Source organism: Phaethon aethereus (genome assembly GCF_964289735.1).
Source record: "Phaethon aethereus genome assembly, chromosome: 1".
NCBI lineage: Eukaryota > Metazoa > Chordata > Aves > Phaethontiformes > Phaethontidae > Phaethon > Phaethon aethereus.
The window spans coordinates 199298630-199319416 of record NC_138575.1 but is presented as its reverse complement, the minus strand read 5'-3'; the positions used below and the strand labels follow the sequence as shown (position 1 = coordinate 199319416).

Sequence of the window (20787 nt, the reverse complement as noted above, 5' to 3'; positions counted from 1 at the left end):
ATGAATTTGGAGGTGAAGGAGGACGTAAGAGAACAAAAAGGCTTGTATCCACTTTTTAGCATGGTAAGTACATAAGCGCATTCTTCTGAAATAAAATTAAATCGACTTTTTGCTTTAGGTGACTCGCTTTGGTAGAATGTGGGACCAGGACCAATCTAATGGAGTAGTGTTAAAGCCGCTGAAACAGAAGTGGTGGCTCTGCCACTGCTGTGCAGCTCTGTGTTGAGATGCTGAACTGGAAATGAGAGAGAGAAGGGTGGTTTCCCCATACTCCTGTGGGATCCCTGCATGACCTTCCAAAGGCTCCATAACTTGTGCATCCCTGTGTTACAGCATAGTTCAGTACTCCGTGGTGCTTTGAGGATTCGTTTATGAATAAATGCAGCAGTGGGGCCTTAGGAGTTTATCACCGAGGATTGTAGAGAAAAAGAGCATATGTATTGAAATTGATAGTTGATGAAACAAGAATTTTCATCTTACTTCTGGACTATGAAAAGCTGTTGATATGTGCAACTCCTCAACATAGAGTAGTGCTGCATGCTTCTGTGCGGTCTTCCCAGCGATGGTCTTCAGCTGAGATCCATGGCTTGCTCTTTAATTTCATCTGCACCTTTCTGTAAGGAGCCTTGAATAGTTTTTCAGTGGTACCCACAAATTACTTGTTTCCACCCCTCCACACTATATTTTAATTGTATTTCATTTTATATCTTGAAAAGCATAGAAGCCACCAGAGAGAGAAACTCTGTGCTGAATGGTGACACAAATGGGTTGGTTTATAGTCCTCTCCCCCTTTTTTTTACTTCTCTTGTGGTTCCTTCCTTACTAATTGCATCGTGACTAAATTCAGCCTTCATGTGGACTATATTTGTATATGTTTTATAACATTTTTTATTCTGTGATGTACAGAAGTATAGAAATTGTTTTTGTATGTGGAGCTGGATGGACTCAGTTTTGTAGTCTGTCTTTGGAATTTTCTTTGCAAAGCTGACTGAAAAGATGCTCTTCTCCCTTTGAGAGAGCACAGACATAAAGAATGTGAAAATAGGGTATTTTAGTGAAATTTCTTCATGGAATCATTCTGGTAAGAATGCATGATGCAGGTATTAATTCAGATAATGCCTACGGAAGTTGCTTCCCTGCTTTAGTTTGACAGTATTTTTATGAAGATACTGGAAGAAGGTGGATGAGATTTAAACTGTCCAGGTTGAGAGAAAAAAGGAACAGTGTTAATTTTAGCAAATGTATGAGCTGGAAGTTACTTCAGGGAGGTTGCCAGAAAATGTTAACATAGCTGACACAACTGTACTTCTGTTTAATGGTGTTTGGAAACTTGTTAATCAATGTTTTGAAATAATTTTGTATGTGCCTTTTGATAGGACATTTGCATTTGAAACTGATAATACAGTCTTTAGCTTGTTGCATAGTACAGACCGTGCTAGAGGGCTTTGTTTCTTGTTTGGGTTTTAGAAAGTGCATTCGCTGCTTTTGTTTTTAACACCACAGTATTGTGTAATTCATTACATGTCCTCCAAGTATTTCTTGCATCTACATTCTTTTAATTACTTCCAAGGCTTAATAAAAGTCTTCAGTACCTGTTTTCTCTGCTTCTTTTACCAAACCTGATTTACTCAGACTTAAATTTTAAGCCTGGTCTAGCATGAATAAGTTACTTTACTCTGAGATGAGTAATTAATGACTAATATAGTGAAATTTGCTTTAAAGCTGTGCTTGCAGGAAATTTAAACATAGTACAGAATGAAGAAAATGTTTTTCACTAATTAGATAAAGATTATTTTCATTCTTACAACAATGTAAATTTCTTTACTCGATTTTGGGAAGCTTGGTAAGATTCAAACAGAAAAACTGTGAAAATTCTATGTAGGATTTTGAATAGTAGTCCCCTTTTAGACAGATTTTTCAAGCTTACCATTGATCCAAACATAAAACTAACACTGGAATTTACACTTTGTATTATGAGATGCCAGAACTGAAAGTAGGATATTTTTCCATACTTTTCCATACTTTTCCATCCATTTTTCCAACTAAGAACATAGTTTTTTGAATCATTGGCCGTTAAGAATGTGGCTTCCTAATTTTGGCCTATTTGCATGCTCATTGTTGCAGAATAGGTTGTCTACAAAGTTTGATAAAAATAATGAAAAAATTAAATGATAAAGAACTAAGTGATATTCCATTCCCTCACTTAGGCTAGTCTAGTCACTTTTTCTAGCCTACATGCTATGAAAGTGTTGGGTTTTTTATTATTTTGTTGGAAGCAAAGTATATGCAGAAAAATTAGTGTTTTACTTCAGATGAAAACTTGTATGCTTTTGGAAACATTTTAAGAACTGCAGCTTCACGTTGCTGTAACGTATTTAAATGTGGCCTGGGGTTTAAGCTTCAAATTTTCTGACAAAGTATTAATAGTTTTGACCGCAAATTATTAAAGTTTGTACTAGTTTATTATTAGCTTATTCTGGCTGGTGGCTGTGGAGCTCAGGTATTTTTCTGTATTTAGAAAACAGTTTGAATATGGAAGGGTCTTTTAAAACTGGAACCAATATTTAAATCACTTTTTTACCAGTGGGTTAAGTCTTGGATTACACCTTGATGTTTGTAACATCACAGAGAAATAAAACAGGCTTTTATAGTAAAGGGTCTCGCTGTGCAAATCAAAGCTGTTTGCTCCTATAAAATGCTTTCATCAAAGTTACATAGAAAATCTTAATCATATCATGCTTTGATTCTGAACTGATCTGTGATGCCAAAAAATGGAATAAAAACTGAATCTCCATCCGACTCCACCCACTGCTGTTTGTAATTCTACAGCATAAACCCAAACTGCTCTAGCAGATTCCTGGGTTTGACTCTTTCCCTTGGGTAAGTTAAAACACCTACCAGTTAAAGTGGAGTGCTCAAGCAGCTTCACTTTAAAATTATGATGGATATGTAAGTACCTTTGAGAGACCAAAACTAGTCTATGAAAACTTGGAGAAAGCATTTAGAAATGAAAAGCAGCCCAATTCTGTAGACATTGATTCAGTCTGTTGGTGAAAGTGGTAAGAGTTTAGCCAGAATGTTACAAATGGGATTTTGGCAACTCTCAGTTACTATAGGAATGGCTGAGGTTCTCTTCTAGAAGGTGTCTTTCCACTTGCATGCTTCAGTTTTTTTCTATGTCCTGCCCTTGTCACCTAGTTGACAAAGTATTTAGGTGTGGTAGGTCTGTGTACGTGTCATGGCTAGCTTTAGCAGTGGAAAAATGTGGATCTTGCATAGTTCTTTGAAATTATGTGCTTTTAGCAAAATGCTACAAATTCTGTCCCTTGCTCTCCCAATTGTTTTGGTTGATGATTACTATTCAGCTGGATCACTATTTGGACAAATTCTATTTGGCTCTTCACCACTTCTGTCACTTTTTCCAGTTTCAGTGTAGATATGACTGAATAGTTGCATGCCAGATTTTATCTAGAGGAACACCATTCTCTTAGTTATTCCTGTACCTAAAATTCAGATAGTGCAGAATATTGCCTTTTGAATTTAAATGTATTAGTTATTTGTTTTCAGTCTGTATAATGCAACTTACACTAATGCAACAAAACAGAAGGATATACCTTGGCAAATTTTCCTTAACTAAATGTGACTGAAGAGTTTTAAGATTCTTAAGAAGTTTTGACCCATGTAAATCTAAATGTTTTACTTCACCAGTTTATGTATTTGGTTATTTGTTCTGTTCTTTGAATATTCAGACATACCCACACATAGAATGACTAATATGTAACATCATAAGGTTGTTAGCGGTTAAAATTTACTGTGTGATTAAAGGTGGAATATTCTTACTATTTGCTTTTAAACCTGAGCATCCTCTTTAGAACCCTCTTTCTTTTCCAGTGCTTTGGAATACATTAATAGTATGATATTTGGCTGAACTATTCAAGTACAGATACTAAACTAACACAAAAAAGAATACTTTTCAGATGCCTTACTTCACTGTCTAAATTATAGTTTTGTAATCACACATTTTCTAATTTGGCACTAACTTAACTTCTCTGCCACTTTATTGATATTGGTAAAAGTCATTATTGGTAATTCAACTAACAGTTTATGTATTGGGTCATTTTAAAACTGCCTAAACCCAAAGTAATCCAATACAATTTGTTTTTAAAAAACATTATGGATTATCTTAACAGTATCCTTTGTTGGGAGTTGTTACTATCTTCTCATTTTACCACTTTTGTTTAGGCACTTCTGAGAGGTACTATGAAGATTACTTAATAAACTGAACTTTGACAGTTAATAATCTTCAAGCTTTTCAGTGTGTTCATGTAATAACTGGTTTTATTTCTTGGCTTAATTTCTTTTTTCTTCCCAATAATAAGCTTTTTGCCTTCTGAGCTCTAATTAGAATTTTCTTTCTCAAGCCTTCCTGCTCCAAAACAAACAACCCCAAACACCCTCCCCCCCCCCCCCCCCCAAACTACAAACCCCTGTGCACAGATTTTAACAGAAATTAAAAGTTGGTCGTGTGATATGTTTTATGTACTAATAAATACTGAATATTTGATGGTCACTCTGCTGCTATTTGTTTGTGGTACCAAATTAAACCTCATTATTAAAGGTGCTACTTAAATAGAATAGGTAATTAAAACAGAAGTTAATTTCACAAAAAAGGAACATAGAGGCCTCTCTGAAGTAGAGGCAGGGATGACTTTAGTAGGAATAATTTTTACTGCTTTAATTTGAAACTGCTGCTTAGTTTGAGATGAAATCTCTAAAGTCACATAGGAACAGTCGTGCTGCAGTGGCAAAGCTTTCTCAGCGTCAACTCTGTTCTTCAACTTTATAATGTAATGCTTATGGAAAGCCTTTTGCGAAGTGTTCCTATGAACTCATACATTTTTTCATATGGAAAGCTTGCTAATGCTATGTCAGACGTAAGCTAGAAACACATCTAACTTGTTTGTGCAGCCCAGCTTCCAGTATCTGCTGTTCTTGTCAGCAAGCTGTATGTAACTTAAAAATAGCCTCTGTACTTGGTAGGCTTGCCTAGAAAGTATTTTCTACCAAATAGGCACTGTCCATCTCTTCACATTTAAAATAAACATGTAATTTACATTTGTTTTTAAACAGACACCAAATCCTTCTGCAAGTGAGTTTATTCCTAAAGGAGGATCAACCTCCAGGCTGAGTAATGTATCCCAGTCAAGTATGTCTGCCTTCTCTCAAGCCTTGTTCTCTCACCCCTCCATGGGAAGTCCTGCTACTGCTGGGCTAGCACCAGGTAAGTTGAGAGTAACGATTTGCAGTACAGTTGTTTCTTTTAATTTAATGTCAAACATAACCCTGTATAGATAATGGTCAGGTTTATCGGGTATAAATGTAGCCACCGCCTGCTTTAGCTCATAATTTTAAGACAATCTTCAGGCATATAAAGGTGCAGGAACTTCGGATTTATCTTCCAATAGCATGGAAATCATGCTGCAGGCTGTGAAATCTGTTTAGCCACAGCAGCACTAAAATTAACTCAGCCTAACTTTTACGCTTCCTTTTCTGGGGAAAAGGGATGCTGAGTTATCACTTGCGGTGCTTGCCAGGGCAGTACCTGAAGATCATTTAAACTACGCCTAGTCTAGAAATGCATTGCAGTCTACAGTGAATATGTGCTCTGATGACCACACATTGATCTGCTCTTTTGATTTGTTTATAGAGGTATAATCTAGAAGTAATTATTTTCAGTGTTAATGACTATATATGAGAACTTAAAATCTTGATAAAAAACCAAGAAGTAGAAGATAAGCTTATTCTAAAATAATTTGCCTTGCAAAATAGTGTTAATTCTTACTGTATCAATCATATGTATCTCACTTTTAAGACCAATTTATGATTATTTCACACATTTAAAATTCTTACCAAAATGTATTCCATTCGGTTGTACAATTCTTGAGTGACAAGATTTTTTTTACAATTAAAAACTTCAAGCTCTTCATGTGTCTTTTGGAATTCTGATCTTAAAAAGTTAGCTTAATTCTAATTATTTAATTTTATTTTTAAAAAAATGGTTTAAGATGTAACCATCAGCAGATCCTTTAGCAAGTTTCTGTATGTACTTAAGCATTCAACAATCTTTTGCGATGGACAAGAAGCATTAATTAGGTAGCTGCCAAAAGGCAGAGAGGCAAATATTGTAAAAGTTTGGGTTTTTTAAACCAGTGTTGGCAATTACCATCTGTTAAACTGACAGCCTTTCCTGATGCCAGGGGATAAATCTCAGTGCCAATGTGAAAGAAGCCAGCGCTTAGCTCGCATGTTGTAACTATCGAAACAGGCTGGGAAAGTGATTGATGCTTCTGCTGACCAAATCAACATGTTGCAGTACTGTGTCTGATTCATACTATGTCGTGCTGTACAGTCTTATTGGAAAACTGTTGTGTTTATATGCCTCTCAGCCTTGTCACCTGGATTGAAAAGTGTATAAAGGATTAAATAGAATACAGTAAAATGATCTACTTTTGGAAAGTGTCCAGTGGGGTCTCAGAGGGATCCTTCACAGTCCAATTTCTTTACTATCTGTAAGTAATACTTGAAAGGATAAGTAACACTGTTGATGAAAGAAGTTTGTAAACAATTTGAGCTCCTAGAAATAGAGATGCCAATGCTGAAAAATATCTAGGTTCAAATACTATTGTTTACAGATGAGAGTGGTGGGGGAGTATTCACAAGAGTTAACTTCAGGCTAAGTTGGCTTGTTTCCCTGATCTTCCTGTATAATTAAAAAGAGAGTATAGTTCAGAGTAGGGATCTGGGTTGCTCTTAATTTCTCTAGAAGCTTGTCTCTCTACACTGAGTGCAGAATTCTCTGAACCTAAATGTCCTGTGTAAATAATACTCAGACATTTATTTTTATTTAAATGGTTTAGCTGTCAATAGTATACATCCACAAAAACTTCTTATACTCAAAATGAGTTAGGAGGTGCTCTTCCTAAAAGGTTAGGCTCTTAAATAAGAAAGCAGTATTTATGTGTGGGGAAACTTACTGTTTAGGTCATACTGGCTAACAGAATAAAAGATTTAAATATGTGCTGAAATTGTCATTAAAAATAAATGTTGGGGTCTGTTAACTTTCAATAAGTGAAAACAAATTCAAGTGAAATCCATGTAAAAAGTTTATAAGAATTTTCCTTTAAATAAAGGTAAGTCATCTTCCAGTTAAATGGTGTGTATTGTCCAGTAGAATAACTTTCAGGAAATGTGTAAGACTTAAGTATTTGCACAAGATTGATTGCTTATAGTAGCTTACAGGGTACTGGAGGAAATTAATATTTCATAAGAAATAAGGAAATATAGTAGGAATACTTTGTTAAAAGTTCTATAGTTTAATTCACCCATAACAAAGTAGGTAAATGATGAGAAGAAATCCTTTCATTTCCCTCTTGAGGAAAAAATTGAGTTCTTCCACATCTCTCATTTCTGAGATTTCTCTAAAGGTAGGTATAAATCAAACCCACTTTTGATGTCTAGTATTTCATAGATGACATCACAAAATTGATTGTCCCTGGAAAATACTTGTTCCACTTGTCTTATGAACAAACATGATTGCAGGAATACTGGAAAAAATTACAACTGAAACCTAACACACTTTAATAGATAACTTGTATCCACACCTGTCATTAGGGTATAGCATGGAAGGTTACTCCTACTTTTACATGCATTTACTTAGATAAGGGCTTTCTAGCATAATTTCAACAGAGTCAGTTTGCGTCTTGGTAACCTTTAATAGAATATGAAAACGTAGCAAGATAAAAAGTGATGTATGCAAATAGCTGGAGAAAATAGTCTTATTGAAGAGCTTTGAACAGATCTCCTTTGCCCTTTCCAAAAAGTCTTTCCTTAAGCTCCCCTGGATAATACCCTATTTTTGCTCCTTCCATTCCCTTGCTAGCAAACACATCCTGTTTATCATTTGTATGGGAAGTTTAGTGAGTTGTTGACAATCTTCAAATAGTACTTTTGCTAACAAGCTTAGCTTATCCAGTTCTGTAAAGAAGTTTCGGAGTAATAGTGCCATTAAAACATGCAGCAAAGCATATGAAAGAAATCTGTGACTGTCATTGAAGTGATAAGACAACATTGTTGTGTTAAATTTGAGAGAGAACAGATGTATAGCCCCTAGCAGAGAAAATTTTTGTCTGGCTTGGGTTTGCTTAAGCTAGGTTATAGCTAAAGAGTAATGTCTTTGTCATCGATGGAAGTGGCAGCAAATTACTGTTGCTTCTATATTTAGTCCAAGACAGGCTCTGTTGAGCTTATGCACAATGTGAGAGATCCCGTTTCTGTTGCCAGTGTGAACCTGAAGTCTTGGGAACCAGGAGCTTGAAGGTGATGTGCTTGTATCCAGTTGACACATCTCCATTCATGGTGGGCTCCAAGGGTGTAGTTCTCAGAGATCGTGACCTCAGCTGGAAATGGACCACTTTCAGCGGAGGTGGTTTGAGTGGCCTAAGGCAGTGAGAGCTTGTTCCGACCGCCTGTATCAAGTATGATGCAGCCATTCTGCTAAGGAAGTTTTACAGTCATGCCAGAATAATACAAGAAGGCAAAGAGATTGTAAAATTAGTTTTATCCCTAATAAAATTGAGGAGAAAGAACTTATGACTCTAAAGTTGTTTAAGGAATTAAGCAGATTTAATTAACTTGGAAATACACAACTGTAATGCTAATGACCTGATACAGAGCTGACAATAAAAAGAAATATATAGTGAATTTAAGGATGCTGCTTGAAAGAAGTTATTGAAATAGTCTGGTTTTATTATTTACTTCGTTTAGTCATTCCTCAAATGTACCTAGTAGACTAGAGGATCTCTAAAGTACGGAACATTACAGTAGTAAAATGCTAAATGCTTAATTTTTGACCTCTGAATGCGTTACAAGCCTTATAGGCATAGATACATAGTTGTAGATGAGTAAATTTGTAGGCGAAGGTAGGAGAGTATGTATGGAACACTTACTGGTTTCCTCTTTTTTTTAAAACAGTATTTATGTTGTAGGCCAGCCAGCCAACATGAACTTAATGAAATCCTGCTTCATTAAGATGTAAACTTCCATTGAATCCGTTGTATCAGTACGAACTGCTAGTGATAGATTTTTTTTTTTTCTGGTGAGAAACTTTCTATTGAAGGTCACAATATAATTTTAGTGAGGTTGCAAGTCATCATTTTCATTTCTAAGATAAGATTTACAGTATACTGTGTCTTGTACGTACATTTTTTATTTTAATGTAGAGAAGTTTTCGGTTAATTTTTCATTAGTACATATGAAGGCTGCTGGGTGTTTTTTCTGGTTCCTACACTTGAATGTTTTATTGAAAAAAAGTTTCTTGAAGCCAGTTATTTCTATCTGGGTAGAGATTACATGCTTGCAAGGACTTAATACTATGTTTTATTGGAATAGAGTGAAAAAGACATGTCAATAACTTTCCCTAGAGGAAGAGACTCCCTTGAACATCATAGACACAAACTGTAGAGCTGCTTCAGTTTTATGGCTATTTTAATTAGCCATCTTTCAAATTTTAATAGTAATATATTGTTTCCTTTGAAATTGTATTTTTTCCTCACAGTGGATTAAGAATGCATTTGTGTTTTAGTCTTCTGTTGAAAATGTAACCATCTATACAGTAGCTATTGAAATATTTAAGTGTTAGTCACTCAAGGCAACTTTTACCTTAATGGAAACTTACTTCTGTGACATAAACCAGTGCTATCACAGTGCATAATGTTTTACAGTCATTTATAAGCAGATTTTTAGAAGACTACTTATGTTACCATTCAGAAGTACTTTAAAAATTAAACATTCAGAAGTGCCTATTATAATTCACATTTTTAGTGAGTTAATATAGTAATGAGCAAGCAATTATTCCACAATATTGCTTATCTGTACGGTGTGTGTACACACATGTACATATATTAATATGAAGAAATGTTCTGGCCCAGAAAAGTCGAGAATTTATACTTCATAATATTAATATTCTTATTTTATATTTTTATATTTATAAAAAGAATAAATGACTGAAGAAACCCGACTAAACAGAAAGGTATAAGATTTTCTTATGTTTTTTTGTTGGAACTATTCACTTTTCAAGAGCGAAAGAAATAATTGTGCTCAATTAATACGCATAGTTTTTGAGATGTCAAAGTAAATGATTGGAGCTAAATGAAAGGTTACAAATATGCTAATATCATTAGGATAATATAGCTTCAAAATAATTTTTCCCCAACTACTGATTAAACTGTTAATGCTAGAATTGTTATTTGCTTTTGTGATTTGTTTAAAACAAGAAAAAAGTAAATATAGGAGGGATGCAACTACTGTAGACACAAGACACGAGTGTAAAAACACTCCTACACGTTGCTGATGATGCATATTGAGAACTCTGCATACAGTAACTCTTGACTGAAATAACTAAATGTCAGTCTAAGCTAAACTAAAAAGTGTGTATGCAAAAAAGTTGCTCTTTTATTACTCAGACATTTGCTTAAATTACTTTCATTTATATTAACTCTGTTAACTCTAGCTCTATTAACCAGAGCTTATAAATGGAAGTAATTTACGCAAAAATCTGAGTGCCAACTAACTGGATTCTTAGAGAATTCTCAGCTGTCCATAGAGCATTAAATGTAAAAGTTGTGTACCTTACATCTTTAAAAAATATTAATATGACTGTTAATATTAACATGACTAACTATAATTGTGACTGTTAAAGAAGAGAAAGTACATCCCAATCTGAGCTGATCAACAGATGCTTTCCTTTGTATTATTCTGAATACCTAGATATCTAGGATCTTCTACTAGTAACACTAGGAGTTTTCTGAAGGGTAATCACGTTCTGGCTTTGGAAGGTTTGTTTGACATCTAAGCTTTTATAAAGAAGTATATCTGACAGTTCTGTGTACAATGACTTTTGAAGTAACTAAACTAATTTTTGGTAACTAGAAGTGTATGTGCAAAAAAACTGCCCTTGTTTTTCCTCACACAGATGCACTTTGTTTAGAAGCTGAGCTTCTCAAGTTTCAGTTGAGTTGCCTGTCTAATGTTGAGGGTGAACACCAGTCAATAAAATAATTTTAAATAAATTTGAAAATCTCAGCATGAATGCCTAACAGACTTCATATCTTGAAGTTACCTACTTTGCGTATCAAATAGATCTTTTGGAGGATGTTTTTTGAATATAATAATTGTAGGAAAATAGATAATTTCTCCCCTGAAATTATTAAAAATAGCTTATTGTGTATTACTTATTTGTGTGCTGTAGTTACCAGAGATTTAACTTTAATATTCATAGCTGTGGTGTTGGTCCTAGTAAAAGGTACCCACGTAATTAGGTGAAGTGACTTACAGCTTGGCAAACTCCATTGACTGCTCATGTAACTTATGTAAATATTCACTTATAGTCATTAATATTTTATCTTTTTGTGGTTTAATAAAGTCTCCTCTAGACACAGCATTAATTTGATTCATCTCCTCCTTTCTACTATTTCTACATCGTCATTCCAGTTCTTCATGTGTAGATCACAAGTTTCCAAGCCCTTTTTCTCTGAACGAAACAAAGATTTTTTGGGAAAATGTATCTGTTCAGTCTTGCTCATAACGTTTTACCTTTTTAAATCTTCATATAGATGTAGCAGTCCTTAAGCGTCTCACCTGCTCAGAATATTATTGGTAGTGAAGGCTGTTTGTTTCCGAATTGCTCAGTTTTTTTATGACCAACTTGATCAAGAATATCTTCCTGTGTTTCTTTAAGGAATGTCACTGTCAGCAGGATCTTCTCCTCTTCATTCCCCAAAAATAACTCCTCATACATCTCCTGCACCTCGAAGAAGAAGTCATACTCCTAACCCAGCAAACTATATGGTGCCTACTAGTGCCTCTGCTTCTGTCGCTAATGCTGTCTCTCAGCCTCCATCTACTGGCCAGGTGATCCAGAAGGAAACAGTGGGTGGAACAACATACTTCTACACTGATACAACTCCAGCACCTCTCACAGGAATGGTACGTTTGCTTTCGATACAGAAGTGTATGGATTTTCCAAATGCTGAATTGGTTGATACTACAGAGATTGTTCTTAACATTCTGAAACTCTTATTCTGTATGAAGGTTTGACTTTTTAATTGTTCTCTAAAATCACTGAAATTTAAGGACTGGAGAATTTTTAATGTATCTTTCATTTACCTCTGTAGAGCTTTGGTTTTTTTTATACAGCCATAGAAGGAAAGCACTTTATGTATATCTCAGTGGATCATATATAATGAGAAAACATTAAAAATTCAGATTTTTTTTTTTCAATAGGTTAAATAACTCTTACAGTGGGGGGAGAAATGGCAGTTACAAAAATGTTAAAATAACTATGTACATACATACACACGCCCCCTTGAAATCATTAATAGTATCACACAAGGAAATCTTAATGTATCTGACATACATTATATTACAAATATACATTTGTATATTTGTAACATGTACTGTGCATGAAGACTTTGTAGTTCAGTAGTTCAAACTAAAAGTGACAATCTTCATTTTCCCTGTCCTTAAAGATTTTAAACTGCTACTTAAAATGTTTTGATTTCAGGTATTTCCAAACTACCACATTTACCATCCAGCTGCACCTCATGTTGCTTACATGCAGCCAAAAGCAAATGCACCTTCCTTCTTCATGGCAGATGAGCTCAGACAGGTAAGATGATAGAGAATTTAAAAGAAAATCACGTATCTTGGCAAAAAACTAGAAAATCGCTAGTAGTAGAAGTGAAATAGCCACTCAAAATCTGTGCAGTCAGTTTTCCCTGTGGAGAATTTAAAAAATCAAGTCCTGTATTGGATGGAGTACAACAGAGGGTGGGTACAGGTTACAACATATGTGACTGCAATCTTACCTGCATGACATGATTTATTATTCAGCTAAGTATTCTTGCTTTGTGTGTATCGTTTTGGTGAGCATGAGTTCATTTATGTAGCATTCCCTTTAAGTTGTAATCCTATCCAGTTTTAAAGTCTTTCACTGAAGTGAAAGTATATGCAGGTGTTAGTTGATGAGCCCTTCTCTGAGAGCTGACTGTGACTTATTTCAGCTTTGCTGTAGTAGGTGCCTCTGTCAATGCTAGTTTAGCTAACGTGTCTTCTGCAGCTCCTTCCTTCAAGAATTTATATATTTTGTCATTAATGTTTTCAAGTTAGTGGTCTTTTCCGTTCTCTCTCTGGACACTGGCATCAACTCCCTATTTTAGTACAAGTAGCTGGTACTTCAAAGGCAATGTACTGTTAACTTGTCAAAAATAAGCTAAATTATAATGTTCAAAACTTGACTTAATTTGTTCTTCAGGAACTGATCAACAGGCACTTAATAACTATGGCCCAGATTGATCAGGCTGATATTCCTGGTAAGTGTTTCTTATAAACTGAACTGTGATGACACTGTTCTGCAACCATGCGTATTTAACAATATTAACAATGTCTTGCAAAAAATACCACCTGTTTTTAATTTTTCATGAAGCCAGGGCTGTGGATTAACCAGATACAAAGTGTTTCAGAAATATGAAACTTGTTTCTTGCTTCTGTTGTCTTTTTCTTCTGTAATTTTCTTCTGTTTTGAAACTCCTTAATAGTTGGGAGTACTTAAAATTGCTGAGAAAATAAAAATCATTAAGGCGTAAAGCCTCATGAAGAACAGTATTGTATTACTTTGTACATATTAGGTATTCCTTTAAAGGATGCATATGTTTTCAACGGCTGTATATAAACTAGCAAATTAGTTTTAGTGAATTGTCTGGTATGTCAGAGAAGACTTTGTACTAGTTGTCAGGCAAGAGAATCATATACTATTCATTATAATTTGGCTTTTGGAGAATTTACAATTGATGGTGTTCAACTTAAACAGATCTCTTTTTTTTGGTTGCAGTATCCTTCTCAAATGTGTGTTTAATATGATAATGATACAGAATAATATGATTAATATGGTAATACAGATACAGAAAAAATGCTGTTTAGTTTACTAATCCAGATGAAGTACAAGTGTGTCTCTTCTTGCAAGGGTAATACCTTAATCTGACTTGTAAACCTTCAGCCCCTCTCTCTCTGTTTTCTGAATCAGTATGTTAAAACATGAAAGGTTCAGATTTGCTTTTTTGTCATAAAATGGGGTTCTTACAGTGGTTTGAAGTCTGTATGGAAATTTATGCTTATTTATGTATCTGTACAGGAAAAAAAAAAACACCCAAAGAAAGATCATTCAGAAAAGTGACTTTTTAAGGCAAATGAGAAAATGGCAGATAGAACTGTGCATCTATTCTGTTGATTTTACTTGGTGTAACTGTTTTTCTGAAGGCTGTGATTTTGGCTCTGTGGAATCTCTTCCAGGAACCTATATGTTGGTATTACAGCAAAAATAGTGAATTTAAATTTTAAGTGCACCTAAAAAAGGTGCACCTAGTGCAAAGAATTTATTAATGACATTTTAATCTTCTTTGCTACTATAGTAACTTTCTTTAAGTCAACTGACACCTAAGATGTTTCTGTGTATGAACTGATTTTAGCAGTTCCTGCAGAAGTGGACAGCTACCACAGTCTCTTTCCTTTGGAACCACTGCCACCGCCCAATCGGATACAGAAAACAAGCAACTTTGGGTACATTACATCATGCTATAAAGCTGTAAATAGTAAAGATGATCTGCCGTATTGCCTTCGGAGGATACATGGTAAGAAAAATTGAGTTGTCTCAATAGGGCTAGCATTCCTAACCATGCTAATCATATTTTAACATCTGGTTGCTTTTCAGTAGTTTCAGAAGATAAGTTAAAGTAAAAAAATTCTCTCCCAAAACATTACCTTTTAAACTATGGGGTTTTGTTCTTTTCTAGGTTTTCGTCTTGTTAACACAAAGTGCATGGTATTGGTTGATATGTGGAAAAAAATTCAGCACTCAAATATAGTAACTTTGCGTGAAGTGTTTACCACTAAAGCGTTTGGAGAACATTGTAAGTTTTTTTTTTGTTTTCCCAACTGATGTTTTGAGACTTTTTTCCTAAATATGCTTCAGTTAGTAATTGTCACATGTTTCTATTTTTAAGCTCTTGTGTTTGCATATGATTTTCATGCTGGAGGAGAGACTATGATGAGCAGACACTTCAATGACCCTAGTGCTGATGCCTATTTCACAAAACGAAAATGGGGTAAGGAAAATACATTATCATACAGTACTTCTGTAAACTATTTCCAATACTTAAGCAGTAAATAGCTGGTCAGAAGTAGTCATTCAACTTAATGTTTTAGATAATCAGCTCTGTCATATCATAAGCTGATTGGGATCAGAGAGCTCTTCTTCACTTTCTATTTGTAAAATTTCTTAATATAATTTTTTTGAAATAACAGAAGAGTATAAAGTTAGAAGGTAAAAGTCTAACAATGAACAATTTACTTTTCTGGTCACATTTGACTTATGAATAATTTGCAAAATTGATGTCAGTTTGTAAGGGAGTTACAGTTCTTTGACAGGGAAATAGGTTTGAACAGAATTGGGAGCAGAGAACTCTGGGGTCCTAATTTCAGGTTTGTCACTGGATGACACCTGACACTTATTGGAGATGTTTCCAAAATCGTAAGACATGTGCTATGTCAATTTGATGCTTGCTGTTCAGGTGCCCTCAACTTACAAATTTTTTTTTTTCCTCATGAAGTATTATGAGGACTAATTAGACAGTGTTTCATTTAATGTTTTGAAATGTGAAGTACTGTTAAGACAAGAAATGGATTGAAAAATCCCTGTAACATATTCTTTTCAGACACAAACTTCACATAATAGGTCTGATTTTTTTCAGATTTATACTATGGCTTCAAAGGAATCACTACAGCTACATCTACATTCATGAATAAAATCTCTCACAGCATGATCTGTGGCTCAGAAATTGCTTAACGGAGCTCATATGCGTATGGCTAAAGCCTCTTCACCTCCAAAACCATATGCTGCCAATTATACTGCTTATTAGGACCACTTTGTGACCCATGCAGTCCCACAAACTGTATCCAGGGGTTGTGTGGAACACAACAGGCCAAAGCTGTTAGTAGAGCCCAGTACCATGCTGAGAAAGAGATGGTCATAGCTGAACGGAATCACAGAAAGACTTAGGGGAGGAAGCTTATTTGGCCCAACTTCCTACTTGATGGAGGACCAACCCTAAAATTAGATCCAGCAGTAGGGACAACCAGAGGACTATGACCTGGCCTTGTTTGTTTTATTAGAGTAGATCTTCGCTAAATGTCTTTAGGCTGCCAGTGTATAAAAAGGAGCAGAAGCTAAGGTTTCTTCTTCCTTGTGCCTTTTGAAATTAGAGCCTGTAGATGTGAATTCAGTCTGTTTCAAAGGTTGATGTGGAAAACTTTACTTGGCTATCTGGTAGATCAAAGTATAATGGATTGGTAGTGTGTGAATACTTTCAAAGGCTTGTAGATCCCTTATATACTGAATAATTCCGACTGGTTTTGTACTGAGCTGACTTATGTAAGTGAGGTTGGAACTTGAGTTCCACCATTGGTTTTGGTGGTAATATCTCAGAGGAAATCCTAGTTTGTCTTGTCATATCCTGTGGCAATACAAAGAATGCAATTACAAATTCAGTGAGTCTGATGTGAAACTAATTTGGTAGGATAAACCTGGCATACCTACTTACTGTTATGTGCAGGACTAGATTTCTGAGTATCTCCCATCCATGGTTTTCAATTTCCACCTTGTTATGTTATATTACGTTATAATATAGGGTATTATGGAGAACGTCTGTTCTAGGTAAAATAATAGAACCGATAATATTCTTGGGAACACATTCTTTTGTCACACTGGAAAAGACATAAGTTTTGCTCCTATAAAGGGCAGTCATGTCTCACTAGTCTATCAAAGTTCCTTGAAGGAAGATGAAGTAGGTAAGATCTTGGGTTTTCAATGAAGTCCATCAGAGTCTTTAAAAGAAACTGTGAGATAAAAGAGAAAGTCCTCAGGTTAATAACTGGTTAGAAGATAAGAAACAGAGTAAGAGTGAACAGTTAATTTTCACAGTGAAGGGAGATCACTGATGGGGTCTCACAAGAATATGTACTGGGAGTTGTATTTCTTAACACATTTGCTTATTTGCACTGAAGATAAATAATGGTCAACGTTTGCTGATAATACCAAATTATTTGTATTGTTAAAAACAAAGGCCAATTGTGATGGATTGCAGAAGGATCTTACAAGACTGGGACTTTTGGCAATAATCTAGCAGGTGATGTAATGTAAACCAATGTGATCGAGGGAAAACACAGCTCTGTCTTTAAACATAAAAGGATGGCCTCTGTGCCTGTTACCACTCAATAATAGATTTGGGGATATAGTTAAGCAGCTTAAGGAAGATACTGTCCTCTTGCTGAATAGCAGTAAATAGGAAATGAATTGTTGCTGATTGTTAAGAAAAGAGTAAACAATAAAATGTATTGTATTCAAGATGTGGGTACATCATAGACTCATATCTGTAGTTGTGGTCCTCCTTACACATTTTGAAGGGTGTAGAAGAACAGCAAAGAAGTTGAGAAGGGGTGACAGAGATGATCAAAGGCATGAAACAGCTTCTGTATCAAGAACAGCAAAGTGGAATAGTTCTTTTCATGCTCTTAAAGATAGACAGGAATGTGATGGGGTTAAAAATTACTGGAGTATGGTAGGTGTCTGAAAAATCATCATGGATAAAGGAAAAAAAAAAGAATATGCAACAATACTTTGCTATTTCTTCCAACCTAAAAGTAGGGACTGACAAATGAAACTAGCCAGGTAGCAAATCCAAAACCTGTGTAAAGATAATTAAGCCATGGAACTTTGTCACAGATTATTGTGGACATTTGCCTGGGTTCAAGGGGAAAGTGGGCTTATGGAGGAGAAATAGTTGAGGACTGTTAACTGCAAAGACATTATCTCTAGCTCAGGAGTTCTCTGAGCTGCAAATCATTGGAGTCTAGCAGAATATTCTATTTGTTTATATTTATACACTCAGGTATCCATTGCAGGCTACTGTTCTGATTTTTGTGTACGTGTGTTTGAAACAGGCTAGTGGGCTATGTGGACAATTTATTTGACCTACTACAACTTCCTTCTGTAGGCAGGGATGGTCTCTGAACTTGGAAATAAGACATCAATTTCTGTTCAGCCAAACCAAAGTATTAATTAAAATGAATGGTTGCGGCAGAACATACAGGGATATGCAAGGAAGAGAACTCTCTCCTGCTTGTGGCATGCCTCATTACCTGCTCTTCTAATCTTTTTATTAGATAAGTTAGAAAAAATGTCACTTGAAATTCCCAAATTTTGCCAAATCTTTCTGCACATCTTTGCTTTGGCCTTTCTTTTTTGGTAACTGCTGCTTTCTAGTCTGGTCCTCAGTAGAAGGAGCAATTTAAGAGAAAAATAAGATTGCATACCTATAACTTGATTTCTCAGAATTGCCTGCCTTCACGGATCCTTTCTCCATCCCCTCACAGAGTTTCTTGGCCGTCTGCCTGCCTAGAGGAGACTCCCAAGAGAAGCAGGGGAATGGATGGAAGTTGGGTACTCTGCAGCATGAGGCCCAGATTAGTACAATTGCTTTTAAAGGTTTTAGGAGGCACAACACTGTGAACCTGATCAGTGAACTCAGAGAATTTGATTTCAGGTATGCAACCTTATTTATGTTGAACACTCCAGTTGGCAACATGAGACTTTGACAGTTAAAAGATGAGGATTACGCTTTACATGGCTCTTGCATGTTACTGGTGTCAGTGTGGTCAGTCTCGGGTTTTTTGTTTTTGCTGTGTTATTTACAGATCCTGTTACAGAACTACTTTGGAAAGGATTGGAGTCGGGGTGGGCGGAATAGCCACTTATGTGTAGCTTTGTACTGTAAAACTAATGTCTTTGTTACTTCTGAATGCTATAGAATTTATTGCTTGTGTTCTTTATGCAATGAAATATCCTCTTTCTTCAGGTGGTATAGTGTGATAATCCGATGTTGTTCTGTCATATTTTACTAAATTTACAAAAGCTTTAAAATCCGGAGTCTGATTTTTCAGACTTGGAGTTACTTGGAGTACATTTATTTGAAAAGTTCCTTTTTGTTTGATTCTCATTCTTCATGTTTTCTCAATACACTTATTTCCATCAAAAACATCTAAACATTAAACATTAAACCTGCTGTTCTGGAACTTGTTGGTTTTCTTCCACCTTTCTGTTATTTCTCAATTCCATATTATGGTACATGTTGTGCATTTATCTCTGCAGAAGTTATGTTCTCTTTAAATTAGCAAGTTAACCCAAAAGTACTGAAATGTTGTTCTTGACAGTCCGGTAATTAAATGCTAAACCACATTCTGAATGTACATACTTTAAAACTAATCAGCTAGAAAATCCTGGCAAATTAACAATAATTATCCACTGCTGCCAGTAAGGTTTTTTCTTTGTCCTGATTAGTTTTTGTGGTTGGCAGAGATAAACATGCCTTTGGTATGTCCTTTGGTCCATTTATTAAAAATGCTCTGAGTAATTAAACATTGGTATACATGCTGCTAATACTAGCTTTCAGCACCACAGATTCTGCTTTTCAGCAAGCACATACTTTCTAATGAAGATAAGCAAGTTTCCTGGACCTTGTTTTCCTTTGGACACATTAATAGTAGTACGTAATGCACAAAAATGGACTTCACTGCTGACTTTAGAGTTTTTGCATCCCCAGTTGCTGAATGATTTTTTCATAAAATACCGCTTCCGTTGAAAAATAACTTGTGTATTTAGACTGTGATGAGGAGAAAGAATATATGAAAATCAGCGTGGTGTTGTTGAGGACAAAATATGTGACTAATAATTATCCTAAAATACTTTTGCCAAAAGCTGCAACTTTTTCGAAGTAAATTCAAGTTTTCAGTATCTTCAGGTTTTTTACAAAATACAGTGCTGCACTTGTAGTTCAGAACCTTTCTGTATATTGAAATATGGGAAATGTAAAACCGAAGCCCAGATTTCCTTGGAGAAGGGGGAGAAATGAAGGCTACTGCATTTATCTTACTTTCAGTACTTTAACTCAGGAACACCAAGCAAACACTGAACAATTCAGTTCTTGCTGTGAAAGACTGAATTACAGGCCTGAGAAGTTCAATTTAGTGAGCAGCTAAATCTTTTACTGGGTTCTGATTTTTTTTTTTTCCCACAACCGATGAGAATTGCTGGCTGTTAGCATGGTTTCTGACAGTGTTCCTGATAATATAAAACAGATCCTGCTGCTGATGGTCCCAGCTCTTCCTTCCCACCCTGGGACTACCCCTGGCTTTATCCTTGCTCTGGGGAACTGAATTTCATTTGAATGCTTTTTTAGCAAACAAAATAGTAGTATACACATGCACGCCAGTGCAAAGGGTACACTTCTTGTTCCATTGAGAACACCATACTACAGAACTTAAAAATAAGTGAATAAAAGTGCTGACAATGATTTTTGTCTTAACGCAGCAAGGAAAAATAATGGATAACCTGTGTTTGAAATGGCAGTTCTTACATTTTTAATCTTCTCCATTAGTATCTGTGCTCTGCATCTCAGAGGGGTGAAAGTAGTGGGAGAGGTGAGTCTGCCCTGCAGTAGGTGGGGAGAGCATAATCTGAAATTTTGCATGTTGTGGCTGTGGATTCAGCCTGTAGTGGGAAGCCTTTTTCAAATCAACCATGAAATCTCTAAAATACCACTTCTTGGAGTAAAGTAATTCTGA

General features: G+C 35.4%; 1 protein-coding gene across 1 annotated transcript in view; it reads left to right on the top strand.

The window, feature by feature from the left end:
- PAN3 (poly(A) specific ribonuclease subunit PAN3) overlaps window positions 1–20787 on the top strand; it is a gene marked incomplete at its 5' end in the record, with an annotated part of 79229 nt that overhangs the window by 41021 nt on the left and 17421 nt on the right. Inside the window, 7 exons of the mRNA XM_082002808.1 lie at window positions 5131–5281; window positions 11795–12042; window positions 12620–12724; window positions 13370–13427; window positions 14580–14741; window positions 14904–15020; window positions 15114–15215. Coding sequence (XP_081858934.1) covers window positions 5131–5281; window positions 11795–12042; window positions 12620–12724; window positions 13370–13427; window positions 14580–14741; window positions 14904–15020; window positions 15114–15215 — 943 coding nt within the window. The remainder of the gene's footprint in view (window positions 1–5130; window positions 5282–11794; window positions 12043–12619; window positions 12725–13369; window positions 13428–14579; window positions 14742–14903; window positions 15021–15113; window positions 15216–20787) is intronic.